Source organism: Mustela erminea, chromosome 2 (genome assembly GCF_009829155.1).
Source record: "Mustela erminea isolate mMusErm1 chromosome 2, mMusErm1.Pri, whole genome shotgun sequence".
NCBI lineage: Eukaryota > Metazoa > Chordata > Mammalia > Carnivora > Mustelidae > Mustela > Mustela erminea.
The window spans coordinates 154,895,281-154,923,044 of NC_045615.1; the positions used below are offsets into that span (position 1 = coordinate 154,895,281).

At 41.2% G+C, this 27,764-nt stretch overlaps 1 protein-coding gene across 4 annotated transcripts in view; it reads left to right on the top strand.

The window, feature by feature from the left end:
- Nucleotides 1–27,764, top strand: part of SLC4A4 (solute carrier family 4 member 4) — a 345,711-nt gene that overhangs the window by 43,466 nt on the left and 274,481 nt on the right. The window contains exons 1-3 of one of the 4 annotated variants that reach the window (XM_032334539.1): nucleotides 3,440–3,513; nucleotides 4,001–4,074; nucleotides 24,240–24,419. In XM_032334539.1, the coding sequence (XP_032190430.1) occupies nucleotides 4,002–4,074; nucleotides 24,240–24,419 (253 nt within the window). In that variant the 5' untranslated portion in view covers nucleotides 3,440–3,513; nucleotide 4,001. Of the gene's footprint in view, nucleotides 1–3,439; nucleotides 3,514–3,544; nucleotides 3,652–4,000; nucleotides 4,075–24,239; nucleotides 24,420–27,764 lie in introns of those variants that run through there. The other 3 variants (XM_032334536.1, XM_032334537.1, XM_032334538.1) reach the window with 3 other exon arrangements.

A 27,764-nucleotide genomic window follows, 5' to 3' on the forward strand; every position in this document is an offset into this window, starting at 1 on the left:
TCGCTCGCTACGTATAGTCTTGGAGGGAATGTGAAGTATGGACCGAAGCGCCCCGGAGTACGCCCATCATTATTCTCGCTAACTTGGACGGTGCAAAGGACAGGCTTCAGTTGGCCGGGGGGTTTCTCAGCCTAGGAGGAGCGCTCTGGCCCTTAATATTTCCTTGGTCTCCTTTCGTTGCTACCGATTTTCCTCCTTTACTTCCGCGTGTTTGTTGTATGCAGTTTTGGGAAGGGCTCAGGTGCAAAGGCAAATGAATAAACACTTGATTTAGGAAACGTGTAAAGAAAAAAGTCCATAGAAGACTTTAGGATCGGCTTGACTGTGGTGGGGTGCGGATATGATGTTCTGTAGGAAATCGTGTTGAATTCTGTAGATTGGTAAGACAGGACAGGGTTCGTGCTGAGGAGCAATGTGGGCGAACCTACTGTTTGCTTTCCAAAGAGGAGATGGTACTGTTGACGTCCGTGTGGTCGTACAGGCCTCCAGGATTTTGTTGTGCTTCTGAAGTCTTCAAGAAAAATTTCCCCATTAAGCCGCCATCGTTATTTAGGTCTACAAACGCTGCATTGCTGAAGACTTCTTTGCCGTCTGGACCTCCTCTCCCAGATTGCTAGGGGTAGTCTTCGAGAAGGCAGATGTGATTGCACCTGAGCCCCCGGCCGTCCTGCTCATCACTGTGTCTCCAGCGCCTCGCAGTATGCCTGGCACCTTGTAGGGGCTCAGCCCATATTTATGGAGCGAATGAGGGGATGAGGGAAGGAAAGAGAAAGGGACTGGATCGAATGAATGCCCTCTGTGTGTCTAGCACCGTGATTGACGTGTTGCAGGTTCCTCCGCTCATTGTCACCTGTGGCCTCCATACTGCCAAGGTGAATTTTTGCCTCTCTGTCTCCATCTCTCCCAGCCTCTCCGTAGCGGTCCTTCCTTGACATCACTCTTCTCTGGTTTTTCTTTTGCCTCCCTCCGCTTTTGTTCCTCTGCTCTGCTTATACATGTCAACATGCTCCACCACCGGGGCTTAGGTCTACCCCTTAATTTCTACGTTTTCTTCCCGAATGAACTCCTCTAGGAATGGCCGCAGGTCACCAGCTTTGTGTATTCTCCAGCCCTGGGCTCCCAAGCTCCAGACTTGGACCTTTACTTGCACACCTGACAGCTGTTTTTTTTTTTTTTTTTTTCCATATATAATAAGCATCTCTACCATAAAGTGGCCAGAAAAAAATTGTTGGTTCCTTCCCCCAAACCTGTTTCTCCCACAGCCTTCCCTGGGTTCCTAAGATAGTTTCCTCATTTCTTCGATCTCCTGATTATCCACTTTTCACATAGCAGCCAGAGTGGTTCTTCACGAAGGTGAAACAGCTCAGGTCAGTTTCCACCTGAAAATCTTAACAAGCGTTAGTAATACTGTGTTGTGTATTTCAAAGTTGCTAAGAGGGTAGATCTTAGAAGTTCTCAACCTAAGGAAAAAAATCTTGTAACTGTGTGGGGACAGATGTTCACTAAACTTATTGTGGTGATTGTTCAGCAAGATACGCAAAACCTGAATCATGTACATCTGAAACTAATACAATGTTGTATGTCAGTTTTACCTCAATAAAACAAAACAAAACACACACAAAAAATCCTTCAGTGGCTCCCATAACACCTAAAGTTTTGACTACTTACCACGGCCTCCATGGGCCTGTCTCCTCCAGCGTTGTCAATGACCAGTGACCTTCTCTCTGCCCAGCCTCACGGATCTCGTTTCCCTCCTGGAACATGCTAAGCTTGTGCCCACCGTAGGGCCTTTGCATTTGCTGTTCCCTTTGCTTGGAACACTCTGCCCTCAGATCTTCAAATGCCTAGTTCCTCCCCAACATTTTTGTCTCTGCTCATATATCCCCTCCTCCAGAAGCCTCTTCTAATCCATCTCATGCCAAGTAAACCCCCTGCCTCATTTTATTTTGTGCAGAACACTCAGTGCTATCTAAGACTGCCTTGTTCATCTATTTATTATTAGTTTCTTAGGAATTTTGTGTGTCTTATTAACGAACATATTCCCCCTCCCTCTGGGGATGCTTGGAACATAGGAGATGCTAAATATTTGTTGAATTTGTAAATGTGTTGTATCATTTAATCTTCATGGGAACCTTGAGGCTCAGAGAAGCTGGTAAATGACTTGACTGCTCAAATCTTCAAAGCATTTTCTTTTCTACTATAATCTTGACAGCTGATCTATATCCTATTTGCATTTAGTTTTATATTTTTAGTGTGAGTATAGAGAAGGAAAAAGATATGTATCAGGATGAAATTGCGTATAAGAGCCATATCCCTGAAAGAAGATTTTTTGCAAATGTGAAAAGGTAATGGGTTTCTCGATGGCATTGTCCACCAGTAAAGGTTAGGGTAAAAAGAAAGAAGGAAAGAATCAAGGAAGGAAACTTACCTTTATTAAACAGGTAGTAGGTGCAAAGCACAAACCGGAGTGTTTTCTCGTATGTCACCTAATTTGAATCTTAAAGCAGTCCTGCAGTGTTGATACTGTTCCCCAATTTTATTGATGGAAAAACCGAGGCTCCCAGAGTTCAATACTTCGCTCTAGGTGATACATATGTTCAGTGACAGTGCTCAATTTTTAAAACCCAGGAGGTCTACCTGACACCCAGCTTCCAACTTTTTTTTACGCTCAGATGGTTGCTTTGCAAGATGGATATGCTCCTAAAATAGAAGAGAGGAAAATGTGAATTCAGTGCATATCCACATAGATTATAACAGATATCCGAAGCCCAGGAATAAGTTATACGGACAATATGGAAAACAGACTTCCAACATTCAGTGCCTGAGCATATAATTGGACGAATCGGATACAGCGTGAACATTTGGTTCTCTGGCAGAGCTTCTGTACGGTATGACATAGAGCAGCTGTCTCCAGAGAAAGTTCTTTGTTTCTAGACCGGTGCGACACAAGCAGCATTTGAGCAATTCGGGATTTTTTTTCCCCTGCTTTCACTATAAATAGAGTTCATGGAATTCTGCATGTCAAAGTTAATGCAATGAAAAGAAGTCACAGACTATGGAAATAGACCTTAACTCCTCCTATAAGCAAAGAAACATGTTTGGCATCAGGAGGCCGTAAAAACGCTGTCATTACTTGGATGGATTCTGAGGTCTTATTTAGCATATGAAATTGCAGAGCAGATCCTATTATGTAAGGAGACAGGAGGACCGCGTAATGTGGCTACAGACTGAAGAACTTTGTGCCCTTCAGGGAAGAGTTAACAGGACAGATCTACATAGAGACGTGTGATAAGAACGAGGAAAATGAATGAATGGGTGGCGTGTGTAGATGTGCCTGTGGCTGAAGCCGGGTTGCTGGATCATCCCCAGATGTCAGATTTCCGTAAGGCCAACATGTGACTCAAAGCTTGCCACTCAACAGAGAATCCTGGGCTGTGCTGGTATTCAGAGGCTGGCTGGAAGCTAGGCTCCCACTGTGCACTAGCCTACCTCCCTGTCGTTTTCTGTGTGTGGGTGGGTGTGCATGTGTGTGCGTGTGTGTGTGAGGGTATACATTTTTATGCAGTGGGTGTTTAAAGAGCTAAGCACTGAAGCTGGTTTTCCACAAACGATCGTCACGAGCACTCCAGACAAACCAAACTTCCTCTCTTGGTATTTTTTTTTCCCCCTTGCTTTCATCTTTTTTTTTTTTTTTTCCTTTTTGCAAATCCCAAAGAGAGAATCCCCAACATCCAGCCTATAGGATTGAGATGGTTTTCTCTCACCTGTCCATGTGGGTGCCCTCTCAAGGTTAGAACTGAAGCTATGTGGGACCGGCGTATTCTCAAGCACCAGATGAGAGGAGCTGCGTGAAGGAGTAGCAGACACAGGAGGAAGAGAGCCTCTGCCCCGTTAACATGAACAGCAGCCTGCAGGTTAACCTGCCCAGAAGCTGGGCTACTTCAGGTGGCTCGCTCCAGGAGAAGTCTGAGCATTCTTTTTTTCTTTTTTATTACTATAGGATGGAGGATGAAGCTGTCCTGGACAGAGGGGCTTCCTTCCTTAAGCATGTGTGTGATGAAGAAGAAGTAGAAGGTGAGCTTGGTGGGTCTGGGGAAGTGTGTGTTCATAGACCTGTGTCTTCGTACATAATAGCACTCATGCATTTTGTAGAGCTTATGTTTTTGAAGTTAAAAACTCAAGCGTTTCTATGGGGTTTTATTAGTCTGCACATTTTGCTTCCACACAGAAAGTAATTTTAAGAACTTCATTGGACCATCAGAATCTGAATCAGTGTGGTCCTGCATGGTTAAAAAAAGGGGGGGGGAGGTATCTTACTTTTGAAGCAGGTGCCTGTGTTCGTCGTGCCTTTCTGTCAAAAATAAATATTTTGCCAGTTAGTTACCACCTTGTGATGACTAACTCAAAGAAGCTGCTGGATTTATATAAATGTATTTGGCAGCATCTCCTAATACTCTTTCTTACAGCTTACAGGGGAGAGAAACAGATGTTACAGAAGGAGAATGATATCATTGTTGCAGGAAAAATGGGTATAAACTGAGGTTATAAAGTGGGGTGATCATGGATGAGTTTCCATTAGGAAGTGATAGATTTTTTTTTTTAACTTAAAAAACCTCCAGGACCTCTTTTGTTAATGTTGCTCAGTGCCTGTGAAAAACCAAATAAGAGTTAAATTTTAGTTGGTGCTATTATGCTTTTCAGCGTGCCCCTCTTTTCTTGTCTCTTGAATTATCAGTCATGTGTGCATAATACTATTTATTTGATAGTGAGAAGACAGGGCTCAATTAATGTTTATTAAAGTAATTAAAGGCATCGCAGACATACAAGATGTAATTAATATTTACAATGAGATTTAAAAAAAATAATCAAAGTCGTCGACAGTACTCATAAAGTTAAGTGAAACTTGCAAGTGAACTGTGTTCTACATTCTTTTCTTTAAAATCACCCGAGATCCAATTCGTATGTGTTTTGGAAACTCTAATCTGATTGGTGCCATTTGGAAAATGCTTAACTGTTTACCGAAAATTTGGACCAGTGTGGGGGAGGGGTTGGAAGAAAGAAGGTGGGTAGTTGTGTTCTGGAGTGATTCTTCAACCAGATTGAGCACCGGGTCCTGGGCACGTGATGCCTTCTTGTCGCTCCTGGAATAGTCAGCACAGTGTGGCCATGATGCTGTTTCTCATTTTTGCTTACTAAGTTTCTTCTGACCGTGTAGTACCCTCAGCCCCCACGGCTCTCTCTCCTTCATTTGTGCTCTTGACTCTAATAAGAATTTAATGCCTAAGTTTCTTAGGAAAAAGGAAACTACAGTATTTTATTTCACATTGTTTTATGGGTTCCTTGCGCTTTTACAGCATGACTGTGGGAAAATGTCAAGTTAGTGCAAACAAAATAGTAAAACTTGTGTCTTAAGGTTCTTGTGCCCCTGGTGTTAAGTCTCCATTGTGGTGACTCTGTCACTGTCCCAGTGTCAAAGAGGAGATAAGAATCTTTAAGTTATAGCATATGAACGTAAGAAATATTGTAGGATTGAGTGAATATATACTTTAGCGACAATTAAAGAAGAAAAATCAGTGAGAAGGCTTGGGAATGAGATTCTGTGTGTGTGTATGTGTGTGTGCGTGCGCGTACGTGTATGTGTGTGTGTGTTTTCCTTGAGAATAATGTTCTAGCTTAGTTCACAGGAGATGTAAATCACTTCTTGAACTCGTAAGGTCCTTAGGATTGACAGCACTCTCCAGCGATAGGATATTGTACATGGGTTTCTTGAGACTTTGACTAACAAGTTTATTTCCTAAAGTACTTCCCTTGATTTTCAAGCACAAAATTAAAATAACAATGTAATGAATAGCAGACAAATCTATAGTCAAGTTTCTTTAAGAAAAAACAAAAAGACAACAAAATATGGTAGAAACATCTGTAAAATTGTTTGGGTTTGTGATGACGAAACTTGCCGCATGGATATTGTTTATTTTTGTATTCTGATAAAACTTCTGTTCTAAGATTATCTTTCATGTTGATTGGAAGACTGGGCTGATTACACTTCTTTCGAAGCATGTTTAGCTAGTTGCCTGTTACTGCATTTTGAGACCCTAAAAGAGGGTTGCTTTTGGCGTCATTATTTGGTGGAGAATATCCAACAGTGCAGGCTCCTCTACAGAACAAGTCTTCTTCGTCGTCGTCTTCTTCTTCTTCTTCTTCTTTTTAGACAACTGGGTTAGCAGGGGGAGGGGCAGAGGGAGAGAGAATCTCAAGCAGACGCATGCGGAGCATGGAGCTGCATGTGGGGGTCCATCCCAGGACCCTGAGATCCTGACTTCCCCTGAAATCAAGAGTCCGTCATATAACCATCTGAGCCACTCAGGCACCCCTCCAGTACAAGCCTTGGAACTATAGTTAGGGACTATTTATTTCTAATTTAGTGCCCTCTGAGTCAACCCTCCCATTTTTCTCACCTGGCTTCATCTGGTTGGGGTGGGATCCCTTCAATTTTATAGTAACTCTGGGTGAAGTATAAAGAAGTTGGAATGGAAGGTTTATGGCTTAGTTGTGGTCTTAGTGGTTGAGAATAAAAACTGTCAAGAGATCTGATAAAGATTCATAGTATGAGCGGAAATGTTTTCCACAGGGATGCCAGTCCATCTCCTGTTTCTAACTGCATAGAGAAGGGTGTATTTGGAGGTAAAGCAAACCATTATCTTATTCTGAAGTAGTTGAGTTTCTGGTATGTTTATGGCAGAAGTAAGTGCTCCACTTTTAAGGATCAGAAATCCAAAGGGCAGGAGCTAGAATACCTTTCATTCCTATTATCACATGTTTCCTTTTATCCAAGTAATTTCTCTTGCTTCCAGGGTAAACATGAAGCATAATGCAGCACACTTGGCAAAAGAAAACTCAAAACAAAATTTTGTTTTTTGAAATAATTTGCACAAATAAGATATTCTCCTATTAAGTGATTATGAGCATGACTAAGGTCCAATAGTAGCTTTAGTTACTTTGAAGTGTTCATGTTTTAAAAATCTTCTTAGGGTCCCTTAATTTGTGATAATCAGAGTCAGCTCAGCCTGAAGGTGAGAAGAGTTAGATGCTCTCACACTGTTCCTTCTATTGCTGTAGTTCTGTGAAGGGGAGAGAGCCCGAGACTTCCAGCCACGCCCTCAGTTCACCTGGTTCAACTTTACTCTCAGTGGGTGGCATGATGCTTAATCCGTGGTCTCAAAACTCGATAGAAAGCCATCAACTGCAAAGCTCACTAAGAATAGAGTGAGTCAGAAGAGGAGTCATCTTCTGTTTAAATAATGAATTTATGTGGGATATATTTAAAGACCTAAACCTCATTTTCACATAATTTCCTTCATGTGCATTTGAGTTAATGATTTGAAGAGATATTCTTTAAAAAAAGGCAGGCGAATACCAATTTCAATCTTTAAAATAAAGAGAAGCTTTTCTATCTGTTCTTGCATTGGTTACCTTATATCAATGTATATGTATATGTGTATAGTTTTAAAGTTAACATTTTAGTCACAAAGGGGTTACTGTAGATAAATTCACTTAAAAATTTCAAAGTTTCAGATACTCATACTTGTTACTCTACCAAAAGATGCCAGCCCCAGACCAGGCACTTTACAGAATTGGTCTGTAGGTGACAAACTGACATTATCAGAATGACCTAGAAATGCTGACCATGAGGTATAACACTAAATTTTCATTTCAAATGCACTTAGGGGAAATTGCCAAATTTTACTGGGTGAACCAAGGTTGAGATCGGAAGAAAGAGTCTCATGTAGCTTTTTTCCAAACAGGAAATCCTATGGATGTTTTATCCTTAAAAAAGCCAGCCAAGATTTTGGATCTGTATGATATAAACAGATTACTTAATATTCTCATATTTTGCAATAGGGGAAAAGAGCAAACTCCACCTTATCCTTTGAGATAAGGCCTTGGCTCTGTAGGGCTAGGTAACTTCCCAGCAAGCCTTGGCAACTCTGACTTTATGAGGAGGGGCCTTTTCTTAACATCAAGTCTAACCAGCAACTCAGGAAGCATAAAATACAGCAAGACAATATTGGCCGAAACGTGTCTCCATTTCTGAAGTGTGATCAGTGCTCTCAAAGCTATTATGATATATTGTGGTGGTTTTCCTCTTTCATTGAAAACCAAGTCCAGAAAGGATGTGTGCTCCCATCTGTCCAAATAGAAGAATAATTTTACAAATTCCCATGTCTACTGATGGACATTAAGAGCGAGATTTGTTAAAAATCCATGGAGTTTATGGGAGGATTATTTTTAGGGAAATAGAAGTAAAGAGGTAGAGCAGGGTCTGGAACAGAGTAGATGTTGACTAAATATTTGTTAAAAGGAAGAATTGAATACACGAATATATAACATAAACCAAGTAAAGCATATGCAGAATTATCTTATATAATCCTCTAAAGTCTTTGAAGTTTCAGTCAGAAATTTGGTTCCATTAGTGCTCTTAGTCAAATGAGACAACATAGCCTCGAAAGGTCCCGTCTTGCTATGGCTGCTCTCTGATTTTGAAGACATCATTGACATTTATGTTGTTTGTATGTCTATATTGATAGGTAAAAGAGGCCCCTTAAACATGCCTGTGTCACTCTCTTCCCTCCTACGCTGTCTTTTGAAGACAGAAACTAAACTAATGAAATGGTGATGTTTGTCTTTTTGGAGGTCGGGATCTTAACATTTTACAGACATGAGATCACAATGACTTAACCCTCTTTTTCACTAGAGGATATCATGATGACGTATTTATGTGTATTGGGGGAGGTAGCCATCTAAAGAGAAAGTGGGTCCGGGTGGACATTTCTTAATAATTACAATGGTGAAAAACGTAATTGCCGAGAAGGAGTGAATGAAAACCTATCGGATGGGAAGGGAGGGGCCAAGCCGGAGCTGGGGCTATTCTGAGCACCGGCTGCAAGTGTCCGGTTGCATTTTGCTGACCCCTTCTCTGCCGTACAGTCGGATTGTCAGACCCTGTGTGTACAGAGGAAACACTCACACAAATATTGCTGAAGGAAAAGGCTTCTTGAAAGAAACCTGTATCCACCCATTGGAGAGCTTTAAAGAAACGTGACGAGGTGTGTAAGGGTTGATATTTGAACAGCAGCATGGGTTTCCCAGAGCAGGTTGTGGCCATCTAGACATTTCTCGGTGCCTTGCTGCTTTCTCATCCTGGCCTCAGCTGAAAGCCCGCCAGAGTCCCTCAAGCAGGCAGGGCTTAGCTCAGGAGCTATTTGATACCTGCTGCATCAGTGAAGTTAAATATGGGCTTATAGATTTCTTTAACTTCAAGGGACAGTGATGGTAATTCCATGGGTTTTGAAACTGGAATCAGACATTCCTTCCTGGAGTTTTCCAATTATAGGGATTTTGCCAAGCAGTACAGTATGGGCTGAAGCTCTCTTGAAGACACACTCTGTCCTAGAAGTCTACGTTCTTTTTCCACAGTAAACCAGAAGAAATTGAACTTGGTAGTTGGGTTGTGTTTTATAAGGATCCAGAATTTCTGAAATAATATACTTTCAGCAATTTTGTCCGTAGATTGAATTTCTTTTTAGAAGCTTTTTATGTGGTCGTATTTTTGAAACATATTGTTTAATCCTTATTTTGGGGACATATTGTTTGTTATTTTTTTATTGTCTCATTTTTAATTTTTTAATTTTAATTTTATTTTTTAAAAGATTTTATTTATTTACTTGACAGAGAGAGATTACAAGTAGACAGAGAGGCAGGAAGAGAGAGAGAGAGAGAGAGAGAGAGAGAAGCAGGCTCCCCGCTGAGCAGAGAGCCCGATGTGGGGCTCGATCCCGGGGCCCCGAGACCATGACCCAAGCAGAAGGCAGAAGCTTAACCCACTGAGCCACCCAGGCGCCCCTATTGTCTCATTTTTAAAATTAGGACAATTGTTAAAGCTGAGTCGCTAAGCATCCATTTGGGAATATAAGTTTTAAAACTTTTGTCTCATCTGTTGCGGAATCATTACATAAGTGAAGGGAGCAAATTGCAGCTTGGATTTTGGGTTTCTTGCTCTGTAAACTGGGGTAATAGAACGTGCCCTTTCCCATAGAATTGTCTTCGATAATTACTGGAATCTATGTTGCTGCTGCACCTAGCATTGGGAACAGGGGGGCTTTCTACCGCACCACTTTCTATACTTTCTCTTTCTGGATGATACAATTTCAACAGTAATTTTCAATAATTTCGTTCCAAAAATTCTGACTGGTCCAAGTGTTTTTTATTTGCTTGATTCATTTGTACCAACATCTATCCTTTGCCTTCCTAACCAGACTTATCTTTTGCTTCTTGTCTTGGAAAAGGTAAGCAGAATGATCCAGCTAAGTTTCCCAAGGCCTGCTATCTTGTTTCTCTTTGGTCTCATTCTGGTTCCCTTTAAGCTCTGGGTGTGAGATCTGATTTTCTTGGTTAGACTGGTCTGATACATATTGCCCTAATTTGTAAAATTGTCTTATTTTCCAAGAAGAGGCATATTAAGTATAATTGTGTACAGGTTAAAATACAGGTGTGTGCCCATTGTCTAATGAAGCCTATAAATTTGCTTCTTCTGGAAAACAGATTTAAGTGTATGGTATTTTCCTACCAATGAAGAGGATTCAGGGGTCATGATATATCTATATCTATCACGTGTCTAAACGTATTTTCTGTGAGATGTATATATTCCTCCTCTCCACCCAGCATGAACTAGAATAATTCTGTTCTTTGTTGGTTATTATGTAATTTAGGTGCCAATTAAATGAGATTATGCAATAGTATAGAAATAATCCTGAGCTAAATATTTCCCCATTTTTGTCATCAGAAGATTCATAATCATTGGGGGGAATTGAGAATTGGGTCTGATGAGGGAGTAAAACTAGGATAACTCTGAATAAAGCTCAGTTGAGGCGCTCTTGTTGCTGTGGTGAGCTTGCTCGTAGGATTTTATTTTATTTTTTACATTTTTTTTTTTTTTATTTCCAGCATAACAGTATTCATTGTTTTTGCACCACACCCCGTGCTCCATGCAATCCGGGCCCTCTATAATACCCACCACCTGGTTCCCCCAACCTCCCACCCCCCGCCCCTTCAAACCCCTCAGATTGTTTTTCAGAGTCCATAGTCTCTCATGGTTCACCTCCCCTTCCAATTTTATTTTACTTTCTCGGGTGATAGCATTTAGAGGACTGAGGTGAGAACCTGCCATGACAGGAGTTTCCAGGAGGTTCTAAGGGCTGTGCCCCTGAGGCTGCTGATTGCCAGGTGGGATGAGGTAAAGGTGGGGGGGGGTGGAGAGTGACGGGCATTGAATCAGCAGTATGGGTGACTTAAATAACTCCCTTCTCTGAATAGCTGCAAAAGCTTTTAAATTCCGTGCATTGTTTTTACCTTTCCGTGGAGTTAGAATGAGAAGGCAGTGCTGTATCCAATGTGTTCACCTTTCTTTATACTCTGCTGACTTTGAAAAGAGAATAAACCCTACTTAAGCCTCTTGAGACATTATTTCATGGACTCTTTTCATGGTGGAGTGCTCAATAACTTTTAGCAGGCCAGCTTGTCTAGAAAAAAAAGTAGGTTTTGAATTTTAGTGATATTGGCCAACAGATAAGCATTAGAGGGACAGAACTGCACATTTGTAGTTCAGTTAAATCACCAACCCCCCTCCAGCAGATTGTTCAGTTTTCAGCAAGTAATTCTATCCCTACTGAAAAATAGAGAAAGTGTCTTGGACGTAGACCGAAAGCTCATAATTGAATCCGATGGATACATGTATTCGGCAAATTAGATCAGTAACTGATTGTTTAGGTACTTTCATTCAGTCTGCGCTGTGGGTTAGAGCACATAGTGGAGAACCGGTAGTCTTAAAACCTATGTCTATTTCTGGCTGTGCCCTGCCTGGTGCCTGCCTTTGTGGGTGACATGAGGCCACTCATGCTTATGTGGCTACATTTCCTTTATGCAAAGTGCAGTTAGTAATTTATCTTCTTATCTAGCTGCCAGACATGGCTCTGAGGGTTCTTGGACAGTACCTGAAAAAATACTTCAATATTGACAATAAGCCATTGACAGATTACTTAATTTATGAATGTCAGTTTGTTCTACAAAGAAATAGTATTTGTGCCTCCCTATCTCCTAGTTTTGTTAAGAGTATAAGTAAATTAATTTGAAATCCCCAGGATGAACCCTATAAATTTAAGATACGATCTCCCTTGGATATATTCCCTGCCTTTAATTTATTACCAGTTGTTGCTGCTTTCTTGCCAGTGGTTGCTGGGATTCCAGAATGGTTTCAGACCAAAGATAATACTGATACCTTGTAGTCAACAAATTAGTCGATTAGTATCTATGTTAACTCTTCTTACTAACTTGAACTGATGCCTAGTGCTTTTTTTTTTTTTCCTGTTTTTGCTTTAAGTTTATCAAAATGTTAAGTATAATTGTAGATATGAACTCCAACATGTTGCGTTTCCAGGCTTATATGTATTCTTGAACAGGATTCTGAACATATTCTGATTAGGGCCACAGTTAATGTTCAGTCAAATAAGTCAGTCATTATCTGAGGACGAGGTTGGTTGATAGGATAATTTAGGGAGTGTATCATGAACACGGGTGAGTGTGTGTGAGAGGTATATATTTCCAAAAGAGTGACATTAAGTTGAACCTTAAAGGATGATAGAATAATGGGAGAATCACAGGCAGGCATGGGGGAAGACCCAGAGGTGAGAAGGAGGTAGGCCTGTTTGAGAAGTGGAAATGAGAATGGTATGGCTGGCCCATGTGAACAGAGCAGAAGTGGCCTGAGGAGGACAGGTCCCAGTTAATTCATGGCCCTTCATGCTGTGCTAAAGTTTTAGGATTGTATTGCATGTACACTGGGGAGCCACTGCCGAAGGGCTTTAAGGTACAAAGCCACTAGACAAAATTTGCATTTTAAAGAAGATCCCTTTGGCTGATACATGGAGAAAGCATTCCAGGAGGACAAAGATAAAAGTAGGGAGACTGTTGCTAGGATTCGACGGAGAAATGATTTTGGGTTAGACTAGACTGGGGACAAAAGAGGAAGAGACAAATGAGTTGAATTGCCAGGAACTGCTGATGGACAGAAGGGTGCATGGGAGTGATTGGTTCTGGTTTCTGCTATGAGAAGTTTGGGAAATTTATGCGCCATTTTGTGGAGGCTCAAGGTCTGTTCCCTCTGCAGCCAGAAGGAACTTGGAAAGAGCGATGGATGAGAACCGGAAGAAGCATCTAAAAGAGCAGGAAGTGGGAAGAATGGAGAGGAGGGGAATGAAAGGTCTTGGAAGAGCTTATGAAAAGGCAGGAGGAAAAAGGAAACAGCCTGGCTGGCCTCACCTGTTCATAGGCTCTCCATTCTTGGGATGAGCACTGCCTTGAGAACGTCTGGGTCTCTTTCCTTATTTATTCCAGTTAGTGGAATAGCAGCAAGCCTCACCACAAGCAAATCACTTTAACCTCTCCGGGCTCCTCTGTTCATCTGTAAGGTGAGAGTTTTGAGCTGCATTTCCTCTAAGATCCTTTTTAGCTCTACAAATTCTGTAACCATTCTATGTATTTTAATTGGTTAAGTGAAATGGAGCCCATAGCGGGAAAGACTAAAAGTTTGTTTACTGTTTCTTCAAGTGATCAGTGGTGATCAGTAGAGGACAAATGTCATAGCCAGATATCTTCGTATTTGGGGCCGTTTATGGAGTTAAGGGCTGTTGATTTGAATTGTCATTCTAGGGGTGTCTGGGTGGTGCAGTCAGTGGAGTGTCCGACTCTTGTTTTGGGCTCAGGTCATGATCTCAAGGTCATAAGATTAAGTCCCTCCCCCCGCCCTCCCAGTTGTGGGGAGGGGGTCTGTACCCAGCAGAGAGTCTGCTGGAAATTCTTTCCCTCTGCCCCTTCCCCAACATGCACACGTGCGTGCTCTCTCTCTCTCAAATGAATAAGTGTTTAAACTTGTCATTCTGTGATTGTAAGAGAGAAACATTTTCAGAGCATTCCTGAGGCCTTTCTTCCTTCTAGGTAATTACTAACTTGAAAGGACTCTTTTTTTTTTTTTCCCCCTGTGTTTTGCAGACAGTGGAAGATGGGAGGGATGGTGGTGGTGCGTGGTAGTGGGAAAGCGGTAAAGGAAACCTTACCTTCCAGGAACACCAAGAATCCCTGTGTTGGTATTATTAACTGGCTATTTGGCTTTGGTTGGCTCGCTGGTACATGAAGAGGTTGAGCCATGTAATGTTTAAGGTCATTTCAGCTCTGGAAGTATGATTATGTGCTGCCGTGTCAGTGAATGTTGTCCTCTTTGTTGGGCATGTAGAAAACCATAGCCATGGAGATTCTGGGATTGGACTTACTTAGGCTAATTTAAGTCTCTCAGAGCACTTTCCCTAGTTCTTGGTCATTGTTTTAGTCCTATGGCATTATCCATATCTCATTTACATTGTGAGAGGAGGGAATTATGTGAATGAATATTCAGTATTTGACAACGAATTATCCATGAGTGCATTAACTCTACGGTGGATTATCTGTCTATACCAACTAAAGACTGTTCTTCCTATTGCCCAGCCGAGACGTAGGCTGGTGCGAAAAGGGAAGCCATAATAGAGCTGGAGATGGACCATGTGGGTAGGATGAGAGTGTGAATGTGTACATTTGTGTGTCTCTCTCAGCTGCCTCTCTGGCTGCAATCGTAAATCCAGTTATCAATGACCATTGGATTAGCCATTGTTTTCTCTCTTCCAACCTACTTCCCATTCAGTTGTGCAAATGGTGACCGTGAGAGAAAGAATGGAAACTGCCAGTTCTCAGGGTTTGGATCACAGGTGGATTTTTGTCTGACAGCATGTGTAGTGCACACTTAAAATTCACCAGGTCTTTTTGGGTTCTGGGGTGTCAGGATGAGTGGAGGGATCATCTCTGCCTGTTGGGTGGTTCTTCTTCACTCTTAGCACTGTCCTGCCTGGCGTTGGCCTTTCCGAGTCTTTGGGTTGCAGTCTACCCTGTTCAGTCAGACCAAAAGACAACAGCTCCTGGGGTTGGCGCTTACTGCGTGAGGGCTCTGGGTGACACTCTGCCCAGAGCAGGTGGAGATTGTCAGGCCTGTGTTTCTGGGCAGGGTGAGGGAAGATTGAGGTTATGGAGGGTGTTGTCTCTGTTGAACATTTAAACCTTGTATAATGACCAAAGCAGTCCACTGAGGGGCAAGTTAGACTTGGTCTCAAGTTGGCTCTTCTGTCCTCATGAGTGCCTTGCCTAGAGAGCAGAGGGGCTTCACAAGTTGGTGTCAGGGCTCAAGTGTGGTGGGAGTAAGGAGCATTCGTGCTCTGTATTTCCGTCCCCCAGAAAGGGAAGGGAGAAGGAGAATCAACACTTGTGTGGCACCTTTGTGTACCATACATGGTGGGAGATGCTTTATTGATGTGGTTTGATTTGGACTGTCCATAAACATGATCTCTCTCTCTCTCTCTATGCATCTCCCTATGTATGAAGACTATACAGATATCTCTCTATATGTACCTGTATCTAGTAGATATAAATATAGAGATAGATATACATATAGATTATATTTTATGTCTTACAGGTGACTAGAAAAGGGCTTTTACTAGGGTGACGTTAAAATTACTTTGGAGAGTCAACTTTGGAGAGATCGTGGAACACTTCAGAACTGTACTTTATGAAAAATAAGATGACTTTTAGTGCTGTTCATTCATCAGGTTTCTGTACTACCTTTAAGTGGTTGTTTTAGCCTAGATATTTTCAAATAATTGATGACCACTAAACACATGAAAGTTATATTTCTTTACGAATATTCACTAATTTGAACTTTTTATCATGCTAGTCACTTTTTGCCTCTTACTAACTACTAGTAATGGTAACTGCAATGGAATCTTAACCTCAGTGTGTGGTCTTTGAGTCATCCTGGTACCCACGGACTATTAGAACTTTGCTAGAAATGAGCACTTAAAAGACAGTGGACAAGTTTACTGACTTCAAGGACAGGAGGTTAGCTGAGTAACCATAAGCTTGACTCCCTCTCAAGACGTTTTTCCTGTAGCTGTTTGCTCCTGCCTAGAGATTGTTATCATCATCATCGTCATCATCAAATATTAAATATTAAAAGCACTGTACTTAGTAAGCAGCAGATAACAAGCTGAGATTTCTTATCAGTCTTGCTTGGGGAACCTCAAGTTGCCTTAAGGATTTCTCTGAGGCTTTCAGTGGACAAAATTCCCACGTAGTTTGGTGGGAAGAAAAGTATTTCCCTGTTTTTCATCACTTGGGCTGTTTATTTCCTTGCATGCCTAATCTTAAGTGTAATTGGTAGCATTAATATTAAAAGAGATTAGGCATCAGCATTCAAAATTATTTATAAAAATTACATAAGTAATAGGTGATTTTCTGTTAACAAACATATGCATTATTATTATTATTATTTTTTAATGTGAAAAGTGACCCCTATCCAAAAGACAAAAAGAGAAATCAGCCCTTGTCTTGTGTAGTGGTATATGTTTGAAATGCAGACCCTCCCTGTGGACATTTCATCAAGGTCTGCCTTTCCCCTGTTAATTGCAAAATTACTCCATGCCCTTGGAAGGGGGTTTTCTTTTCATGAGCTGTTATTTATGCCCCAGTAAATTATAGAAATGTTACCTTGATGATATCTTATTAGAGCTGCTTATGGACACTGTTCTGTGTTTGTGAGTAAAGAAGCTGACAAATTATCTGTATTTCGTTTATTAAAGTATCTCATTATATGTGCTGATCTATATCTTATTTTTTTTTTTTTAAAGAACGTGTAACAACTTTATTTTATTCTTCCAGGATTTTATTTAAATTCAAGTTAGTTAACATATAGTGTAGTATTGGTTTAGGAGTAGACTTTGGTGAGTCATCACTTACATATAACACCCAGTGCTCATCCTAACAAGTGCCCTCTGTAATGGCCATCATTTATTTAGCCCATCCTGCCCCCCCACCCCCCACGCTTCCCCGCATTGTCCCGCCTCCCTTCCAGCAAAGTGTCAAACCCACAGCCTCTGTGGCATCTGGACGTGATACTATGATTCTGTTTAAGGTTCTTGTTCCTCTATTTCTAAAAAATCTTTGACATTTGTTTTGGTTTAAGAAGTAAAGTCTATAGCATCTTTTTATAATCTGTCACTCATCCAGCGGCTCTGCCTCCTCTTCTATATTTTTCTTTTCATAATTAAAATAGAAATAATAAATATCTCTTAATTTTGCTTCCCTCCCTTACATCGCTCTTGGCAATAGATACAGCATGTTTTAGGCATCTTGGCATAAAATCAGCTTTCTTTAGCTAAGTCAGGGAAGGCAGTATTTGACTTATATTTTGGGAATATTGCTGATTAGTTCTAGAAGGATGATATAAAGTGCCAAGCATTGTGGAATCTTTGAACTGGAGAAAACAGAAATTCAGTTGATTATGGGAGGAGCAACAATGTGGATAAAATTAAATTTGGAACATCCCTCAGTGCTTAGTAAGAGATATGTGTAAGAGGGTGGGGATGGCAAAGATTTTACCTGTCCTCTGGTGATCCTTTAGACAGATCTAGATCTGCAGGTCTAAATCTTTGCCTAGAAATCCGCCCTCCCTCACAGCCACACAGCCATCCTCAGCCTCCCCAACCCCTTCCCTCAGTACTGACAGCTCAGCTTTTTTTTTTTTTTTTTTTGATCTTTAAAATCCAGTGTTTATTTTACACTTACAGCATATCTTTTTTTTTAATTGACATATAATGTATTATTTGTTTCAGGGATACAGGGCTGTGATTCATCAGTCATACACAATTCATAGCACATACCCTTCCCAGTGTCCATAACCCACCCATCGCTCCGACCCCCTTACCCTCCAGAAACCCTCAGTTTTGTTTCCTGAGGTTAAGAGTCTCTTATGGTTTGTCTCCCTCTCTGGTTTTGTCTTGTTTCATTTTATTCCTTTCTTCCCCCATGATCCTCTGCCTTGTTTCTCAAATTCTGCATATCAGCGACCTCATATGATAATTGTCTTTCTCTGATTGACTTATTTCACTTAGCATAATACCTCTAATTCCATCCACCTCATTGCAAAGGGCAAGATTTCATTTTTTTAAAAAAGATTTTATTTATTTATTTGAGAGAGAGACAGTGAGAGAGAACATGAGCGAGGAGGTCAGAGGGAGAAGCAGACTCCCCATGGAGCTGGGAGCCTGATGTGGGACTCGATCCCGGGACTCCAGGATCATGACCTGAGCTGAAGGCAGTCGTCCAACCAACTGAGCCACCCAGGCGCCCAAGATTTCATTTTTGATGGCTGCATAATACTCCATTGTGTGTGTATCTATATAAAGTTCACATTTTCTTTATCTCTTCATCTGCCAATGGACATCTAGGCTCTTTCCATAGTTTCCATAGTTTAACTATTGTAGACATTTCTGCTATAAACATTGGGGAGCAAGTGCCCCTTTGGATCACTACATTTGTATTTTTGGAGTAAATACCCTGTAGTATAATTGCTGGGTCATAGGGTAGCTCTATTTTCAACTTTTTGAGGAACCTTCATACTGTTTTCCAGAGTGGCTGCGCCAGCTTGCATTCCTACCAACAGTGTAGGAGGGTTCCTCTTTCTCTGTATCCTCACCATCATCTGTTGTTTCCTGAGTTACTGATTTTAGCCATTCTAACTGGTATGAAGTGGTACCTCATTGTGGTTTTGATTGTATTTTCCTGATGCTGAGTGACGTTGAGCACTTTTTTCATGTATCTGTTGGCCATTTGGATGTTTTCTTTGCAGAAATGTCTGTTCATGTCTTCTGCCTGTTTCTTAATTGGATTCTTTGTTCTTTGGCTATTGAATTTGATAAGTTCCTTATAGATTTTGGATACTAGCTCTTTATCTGATATTTCATTTGCAGATATCTTCTCCCATTCTGTCTCTTGTCCTTTAGTTTTGTTGATTGTTTCCTTTGCTGTGCAAACGCTTTCTATCTTGATGAAGTCCCGATAGTTCATTTTTGCCTTTGCTTTCCTGGCTTTTGGCATGTATCTAGGAAGAAGTTGCTGTGGCTGAGGGTGAAGAGGTTGCTGCCTGTGTTCTCCTCAAGCATTTTGGACATCTCAGCTTTTATTTGTTTTTTTTTTTTAAAGATTTTATTTATTTATTTGACAGACAGAGATCACAAGTAGACAGAGAAGCGGGCAGAGAGAGAGAGAGGAGGAAGCAGGCTCCCTGCTGAGCAGAGAGTCTAATGTGGGGCTTGGTCCCAGGACTCTGGGATTATAACCTGAGATGAAGGCAGAAACTTTAACCCACTGAGCCACCCAGGCACCCTGGACATTTCAGCTTTTAAAAAAATATTTGTATACTGCCTTATTCCAAAAGCGGTTTAGTGTGAAGAGAAAATAATAGTTGGAAAGCTGGAAGAGTGAGGTGTATAAATGCATGTCATGAAACTTTGCCTACCTGCAACTGGTTGGCCTAAGATTTGTGTCTTGTATTTCTAGCAGGCAGCACAAGGAAGCAAGTGTGATCAGTTGTAAGACTAAGAGTATAAATACTGTGTACTGTATAGTATAACCACCCCCCACCTGCCCCACCAAGAACAACCCAAACTAACAAACCACCACTAATGCAGTGATAAAGTACTCGCCTTGATATTGACACATGAGAGCTATTTCTTCTCTGGGATTTAATGAGTTAGTTGGTGACAGTATCTGTGAGTTCCCTGAACCTTGGTCTCTTTGCCTGTACAATTAAGATAGAAGTATTTAATTTGTCTGGTTGTGATGATTGCATGAGGTAATAGATATGAGACCTAGGCAGAACCTGGCACATTTAAGTATCCAAAAAATTGTTACTATCATCTATATGTACAGTAAACACAGTAATGTGTTTCCTAAAGGAGCTAATAGATCTGTCTTGCATATAGAGGCATATGGTGTGTAAGTACCCAGTCCTTTATGGAATTTTGAGTTTGGCTGGAGCAAAACCCTCTTCTGGTTTGATGGGTTTAATTCTACAAAATTCTAAGTCGTCTTTGGTGGTGTCTGTGAAAGCCTCTTTGACTCGAATGACTACAGAGTTACTAAGTGTAAGAGTTCTCTGTTGGCCTGAAAACATGATAGCAACTATCAATGACATGAATTTAGAAATATCTCAGGAATTGGAAGAATTGGACATGATAGCATCGCAGTACTTCTGCTTTCAGCTGAGGTGGAGCAGGTGAGGATAAGAAGAAGGATGGGAAACACAAGCATCGCCTCGTGATAATTTCTGACCTCCAGAGATAACTAGGAAAGCCATGTTTTCTTCCCAGTAGTACTGGCTGTGGGATGGATTATGAGATATTCCCAAGACATTTGGAGTGTGTTGGGAATTTGCACCATCTGTCAGAGAAAGGCATGCAGGGTATTTATTTGAACACATGATACTGAGGCCACTGCCAAATCAAGGGCTGAATGCCCTTTGACTCACACCTAAATGAACGACATCAAATGTAGATTCCAGTAGTTTTACTTTATACAATTTTAGTAGCAAAAATGCAGACTTTATTTTAATAATATTAAAAGCAATCACCTTAATTGTTTTTCTTTTTGAGTGTAGTTGAAACAAGTACCTTTTTTTTTATGAATTATAGCTATTTAAAAAAATTATTGCTTCTCCTTAGGAAGAAGTTTTCTGTGAAATTTTGGAAGCAGTTTTTGGTGACATTTCTAGCAGAGAGGTTTTATTTTATACACACACACACACACACACACACACACACTTATTTTTTAAGTCTGAAACTCTCTTACAAGTTAAGCAAGTATCTGTCCCCGAGTCTTTTAGCATCTATGGTTTTGTAAACTCTTGCTGGATTGGAAGGCTTGTCTGTCAAGCTTCTCATCTTTTACTTTACATGTAAAATAATACTACACCCTCAACCTTTGTAGATTTCCTAAGTGCTTGCTGTCATTTTTATGAGTTGCCATTTAAAAAATAGCCATCAGTCTTCATGACATATTTCTGAGACAGGTTAAGATATTTTATTGAAAATAAATATCGGAATCCACCTATGAGAGTCTTATCAACAATAGTGTATTTTCATCACTCATTCTGCTTGCTGAAGACAGGTGTTCTGTGGGTACAGCAAGTCTTCCATTCGAGCTCATTTTTCTTTTGGTATTTTTGTTACTCGGCATGTACGGCTTATGAAATACGTGGTCACCACCTTGAGAAAGCGTGCCTTCCCTTCGCTCTCCAGAGCAAGGTGTCTTGCTGTCCTCTTACGGACGTAGAAGCTGAAGTGGACAGTGACTAAGAAGTAATTGAGGAAACACAAGCACCGTCCCTGAGTTCCTAAAGGTTTATTTAACCACAGGACGATGCTCTTTCTCTTCTCCCCGAACCCGAGACAGAAAAGGAAAACTTAGTTACCCATAACGTGTGAGAGGAAAAGGAGGATGCTTTGAGTTTTGCCCAGTGTCATGGTTTCTTCCGGCAGCTCTTGGAAAGCAGTATCTTCTTTAGTCGGGGAATATTCTGTTCTGCTGCGCTGTAAGGATGCCCACAAAAAAGCTCACAGCTATGTGGGCACCACAGAATTGTAGCTTCCCAGAGGCCATAACTGAGAGTATTAAGAGTGCTTCTGTGGAATGGGAGTGGGAACAGAAAGTGTACAACTGCCCATGTGCATGATGGATCTTTTTGGATTGGTGGAAATATTCTAAAATTAATTAAGGTGATGGTTGTAGAACTCCATAAATATACTAAACGTCATTGAATTGTACCTTAAAATGAGTGCATTTTATGCATGTAAATTACACCTCAATAAAGCCGATAAAAATGTCTGAAACTTGGGGTGTCTTGCAAGGAACCACAGTTCTGCTTGGTATCTGGGCTCCAGAGAGCATCATCATATCGGAGAGCTTCCCCACCTGTGTGCAAATGTGTGTTAAAGTGACTGAAGGGTGTGTGTGTGCGTATTGGGGGGGCACCTGAGGCAGCAGCCAAGGGAGATGGGGATAAGCTGCATCTTATTCATAAGGTGATGGGGAGAGGGGTGGTTGTGGGAGGGCATGTGATCATGGTGTGAATAAAATGGCACCATTTTTATGGTGTTGTCACTCCAGTGAGGTCCCAGGTTGGGAATATTCCTCTCTGTGGGCTTTGAAAACTCACTCTCTCTGAATCATTCTCTTTGGTTAGGTTGACAACAACATTTTATAGTCAGAAATCTTACCTTAAAATGCTATCAGCCCATAGAAACGATCTTTCAAAGGACTTATCAAAGACACTGTGGATAAATAAATTAAAAAAATCTTTCTGTGTAATATCAGTAGGACTAATGTAACATCACTGCCTTTTTTTTTTTTTTTGCTTAGTTGCCTTTATTTAATAAGATGTAGAAAATATTTAATGTGACAGGTTTTTAAATTTTCTAGCTTCTTAATTCTTTTCATGACGTTTTCCTAATTCCTGAATGAAAGCAACCAAGCTCTCAGTGTTTGATTTCCTAAAGAAATTGGTTGGCTTTGTTTACATCCATCGTGTGACTTGAGACAAAGCGGCCGGTCTCCCTCCATAACCGAGCACAGGAAACAATTGACACTGTTTCTTAATTCACATTGTTTCTGAGACATTTCCTACTTCCTAGTATAATATAGCTTTCCCATGAGAACAATTTGCTTGCAAATGGTTAGACATGATAAATTTCTCATTGGCACTCATTCTGGGACGAGAATTTCACTGTGCTTTGTAATAGTTGAGTTGGTGTGTGTGTGTCTCTGTGTGTTGGGGGGACTTTCATACTTTATATAGATGCCTCCAACTTCATTCCAAATACCAGACTTTTTTTTGGAATGCTAACCCATTCACTTAGGGATCTGCATTCCTTAGTTGGAAGCTCTCGCCTAAAGAAGCATGTAACTGTTTTAATCCTTCCAATTCAAGGGAACACCCCTGTGAATTATACTGTATTTAGATATGCCTGATGAGTTCCTGTGAAAAGTAACTCACAGCACTTTATATTAGACATACTGCGTGTATAAGTTTTGCACGTTAGGTGTGTGGTATTCTCTGTGGCGTTCTCTGTGGTAAAGTGGTCATCAAGGAGTACTTCTAGAACAGAATAGGAAGTGGGAAAGGTGAGATAATCTCATCTAATTTGCTATTCAAAAAAGAAAAGAAAGTTTTCACATTACTTCCGAGATGGTGGTTCCCACATTCAGAAGTTATGCTGTATATAAAGTGAAAGTTAAAGTTTCCCGATTTAAAAAAAAAAAAAAGAAAGAAAAAGATGTGGAACTTTGAGTTCTTTTTTTTCCCCCCTGTCTTATCAGATTTTGTAAAAATAATATCACTTGTCAGTTTTGCAGCTTCTTCCATCTAGAGAACTAAAAGCATTTCACAATCTTTTTTCCTCATGCCCTTCTCTTCAAGGCAATTTTTGCTGGGCTCGGTTTATTTTTATCATTGCAACAACCAGTTTTTAGAAACTTTTGGAAACGAAAAAAGAAAAATGAGAATGGCACTGTAACTGACATTCATTTTAGCTGTTTCCTAGTGTGAACATTTGAGTATTTCTAAAATCTTCTCTCCAAGTATGTCTTATTTTTTCTCAATTTGTCCCAGTTCTAAGTCTCTATTCTGCTGATTTGGTAAAAAAAAAAAAAAAAGGAAAAAAAAAGTTTGAACGTAAAACCTTATGCCCAGCAGAATGACTTCTTGAACTTTGAGTTAGATCTTTATTTTTTGCTGCTCCCAGACCTCCTTTCTCAGCACCCTGCTCCGTGTGTCACAGACTCAGGAGGGTTAGAACCGGATAGGTCTCCTGGGATCACCCGAGGTAAGCCTCTGGTTACACAAATAATGAGATTGAGGCCCAGAATGGTTAAGGGACAAGCTCAAGGTCAAATAGCTTATTGATGACCCAGGTATGACCAGAATCAAGGATTCCTGATTTCTGGCGTGGTATTTTTTGGTTTCCCTAAACTTTTAAAAGGAGTCTATCTGAATAGAACTGGAGTACACCCTCGCAGAATCCTGGTGCCTGCCAACAGATTGAATTATACTCTAGCGACCTGAAAATTGGGAAGAGATTTTTTTTTTCAAGTTTATTTGTCAAATATAAAATGGTAATGAATTCATAGACATTTCCTTCTGACCAGAGGAGCTTGTGAAATTTCTGTGCAGCAGAGAATGTGCTTTGAAATGACTGGTGATCTCTGTACCTTCTCAGGCCACCATACCATCTATATTGGGGTCCATGTGCCGAAGAGCTACAGGAGAAGGAGACGCCACAAGAGAAAGACAGGGCACAAAGAGAAGAAGGAAAAAGAAAGAATCTCTGAGAACTACTCTGATAAGTCAGATGTGGAAAATGCTGATGAGTCCAGCAGCAGCATCCTGAAACCCCTCAGTGAGTACTTCCTGGGCGTCTCTGTGCTTCTCCGTCTTACTCCCACATTCTTGGGAAAGACACCTTTCGGGATCTTATGATGAATGAGGAGGGGCGCGGTCATACTGAGATGGTCTCCTCTTGAAGGGTAATGTCTGTGGGACTCTTTTCTTGTCCTAGCAGGTTGTTCTAGGAGATCTGGTAAGATTCTGAGAAGATCTGAAAAAGTTTAGGCATGTCTGTGGTTTTTACATTTTGAGTCGTGAACTAGGGCCGAGTGTTATACACGGTATTTAACTACAGTAATCAATAGTACGGGAAGACTCAAAGAAATTTTTGGATTGCTTTGGCTTTGAAATAGGTTCTTTTAAGACAGTGGGTCAAGGTGAGAGCTATATATACATAGGATGTTGATAGTGTTATAGATGGCATTTAACCAGGCTTTGGGCCAGGTTGATGATTTGAAAAGGAAGAGTGGACAGGCATCCTGTGAATCAGAGAAGAACGTAGAGCAATACAGTCCTTGAAATGTTGAACATTAAGTATCAGACACTGGATAGGAGTGTTATTAAGAACAGGGTAACAAGAGCTCAGAGGACAGACACCCCAGGCTTCGTTTGTTAGGGTGCGTTGTGTATGCACGGATATACATTTGTTGCTTTTGCTTCTTTGGATGTGGAGATTATTTGGCCATCCGGGGAGCTTTGTGGCTGAAGTGAGAATGAGTACGTGAAGAAGGGAGAAGCAATAGAAACACATGCCAGTTTTGGAAGATTCCCCAACAGGAGCTCCATAGTGACAGCTTTTCATGCTGGCAGAGCTCTGTACATGCTTCATCTTTTTGCTGCAGTCGCAGAAATATGGAGCCCGCAATAAAATGCGCTCTGGGTGGCACAGATAAGGTCCCGCTCAGTCACCGCAGGTGATGAGAGCATGAATTAGAACCAACAGCTCACGAGTGTTGAACCATGAATTTACAGAGTTCAGTTAAAGAGGGTGTGAAGCGTGGGGATGTGAATCTCGAATACTCTCACTACTGACACGGAGCAGGTGGCTTAGGAGCTAGTGAAGTGCTGTCCTGAGAGGAACCGTGCAGATGGACCCCCGGATTAGAGAGCCACGGTGGGAGGAAAGCGCGGAGACAGACCACAGAATTCCCACTGCAAGATATTAGAATAAATGTGAGGCAGGAGGGACCAAAGGGCAGGAGATAGGAATTCTGCACTTTTCCTTAGACTGTTGGGGAAAAGCCTGTCTGAAAGGAATCCTTCCTATACTGACGGAAATCATGGGATCCGTTTCAAGCCAAGTCCTTGAGATGCAGATTAAAAAGGTCATAGTTAATAGTCTGCAGGAACAAAAGATTACACCCTTTTCCAAATAAATTACTAATGTTTATTTCTGTTTGCTATCTGTTTTGGTGAAGTTGTGCCGAACCAGAGGTCTCTCCCTGGGGAGTGTGCGTGCGTGTGCGTGTGTGTGTGTGCGTGTGCGTGTGTGCGTGTGCGTGTGTGTGCGTGTGTGTGCGCGTGTGTGTGTGTGTGTGCGTGTGTGTGCGTGTGTGATCTCTTGCTCTCTCTCTCCCTCTGTCTCTAAGTCATCTCTCATTCTGCAGGGTCTGAACGAGAGTGCATCGTCACTATAAATAGTGAAAAGGTGAGAGATGCTCACCTCTACACATGGGTCAAGGGCTTTTGAGATAATTATGTACCAGCTTTTTAGGAAGGGCAGCAGGAACAATGCCAGTAACACTCGAGAGGTGAAAGGGAACAAGCAGATCAGAGAGATGCTGAGACGAAATGTGCGCCGACCTCGGGGGCCTGTTGGTTTCTGTGGCAGCTGGGGACTAGCGTGCGCGCAGCACATCAGGTAAACAAGGCCGTCCGTTCTCTTTACCCTCTGAGGTCTCCTCCCCGGGGCGTACTGCATTGTGTTGGATACTCTGTTTCTGAAGGGGTCATATGGAGAGACTGTTGTTAAGGACCCAGTTGTTCAGTGATCATAAGAAAATTATTTGTAAATGTACATTTTTCAGTTATTTTCTTGCTAGTCAGTAAGTTATGCTATCATATGCCTCGACGTATTTGACATGGATTATCCAATTTTTTTAAAAGAGTATTGGTGATTTTATTTATTTATTTATTTATTTATTTATTTATAGCACTTCCAGGGGAGGGGCAAAGAGGGAAGGAGAGAGAGAGAATCTCAAGCAGTCTCCATGCCCCAGCACAGAGTCTAGTTCCTGGGCTCAGTCTCACAACCCCGAGATCACGACCTGAACCAAAATTAAGAGTTGGATGCTTAGCCAACTGATACACTCACGTGGCCCCGATGGATCATCCAATTTGATACGAAGATCCTCTTAGAAATATATTTTCTTTACTGCTTATCATGGAGACCAGATGGACTGGTAGCTGGTTTACCTGGAGCACTTCTATGTGAAAGTGAGAATTGTTGCACCACGTATAGAAAGGCATTTAACTCTAGGTTTTTGGGGAAGCTACAGGGCTCTGGCACCAACCTGACAATAAAATTCTTATGGGAAAACTCACTGAAATATCTCCCTAGGATACCATTTGATACCATAATTTTCTCTCAAGAACAGCTACACAGACTTTGTTATTCTTGGGTCAAGAGTGTTAGAGTTCCTTATGTGCATACAGGCATACCGTGTCCCATAGATCAGATTCCTGCACGAGCCTGACATTACATCAGGTGATGCTTGTAACTTCTGGAAAAACCCTGTGTATAAATAGAGTAACTTGATGAGAGTCATCTCTGATTCCTTATTTCACCCGCATATACCATCCTTCAGTGACTTTTATTAGTTCTACTTAAAATATATCTGAAACTGTCTACTGCTCTTTAGTTTTGCTGCCACATTCTTGTCCAGGGAATCTCTTGCTCAGACAATTGCCATAAGCTCTACTCTTCAAGTCTTTTCCCACCCAAAGGCAACAGTGATTATCATAAAATGTAAATTGGGTTATGCCCTTTCTCTGCTGAAAATTTCCTGTTGTCCTTAGAATAAAATCTTTATTGGACATCATGGACCACAGTGTCTCACCAGTCCTGCCATGTGCCCTTCTCGTCTTGCTCACGTTAGTGCAGCCACACTGATTTTTCAGTTCCTTGGTGTCCAAACCCTTTCTGCCTCAGGGCCTTCGCACATATAGCCCGTCTTCCTGGAATGGTCACCCCATTCTTGTCCTTCTTAGCTTTTCTTTCTATTTATGTTCTAGCTTTTTTTTTATTTTTAAGATTTTATTTATTTATGTGTCCAAGGTGGAGAGAGAAATTGAGCGTGAGAGAGAGCACAGCAGGCAGAGCAGCAGAAGGCAAAAGGGGGAAGCAGACTCCCCACTG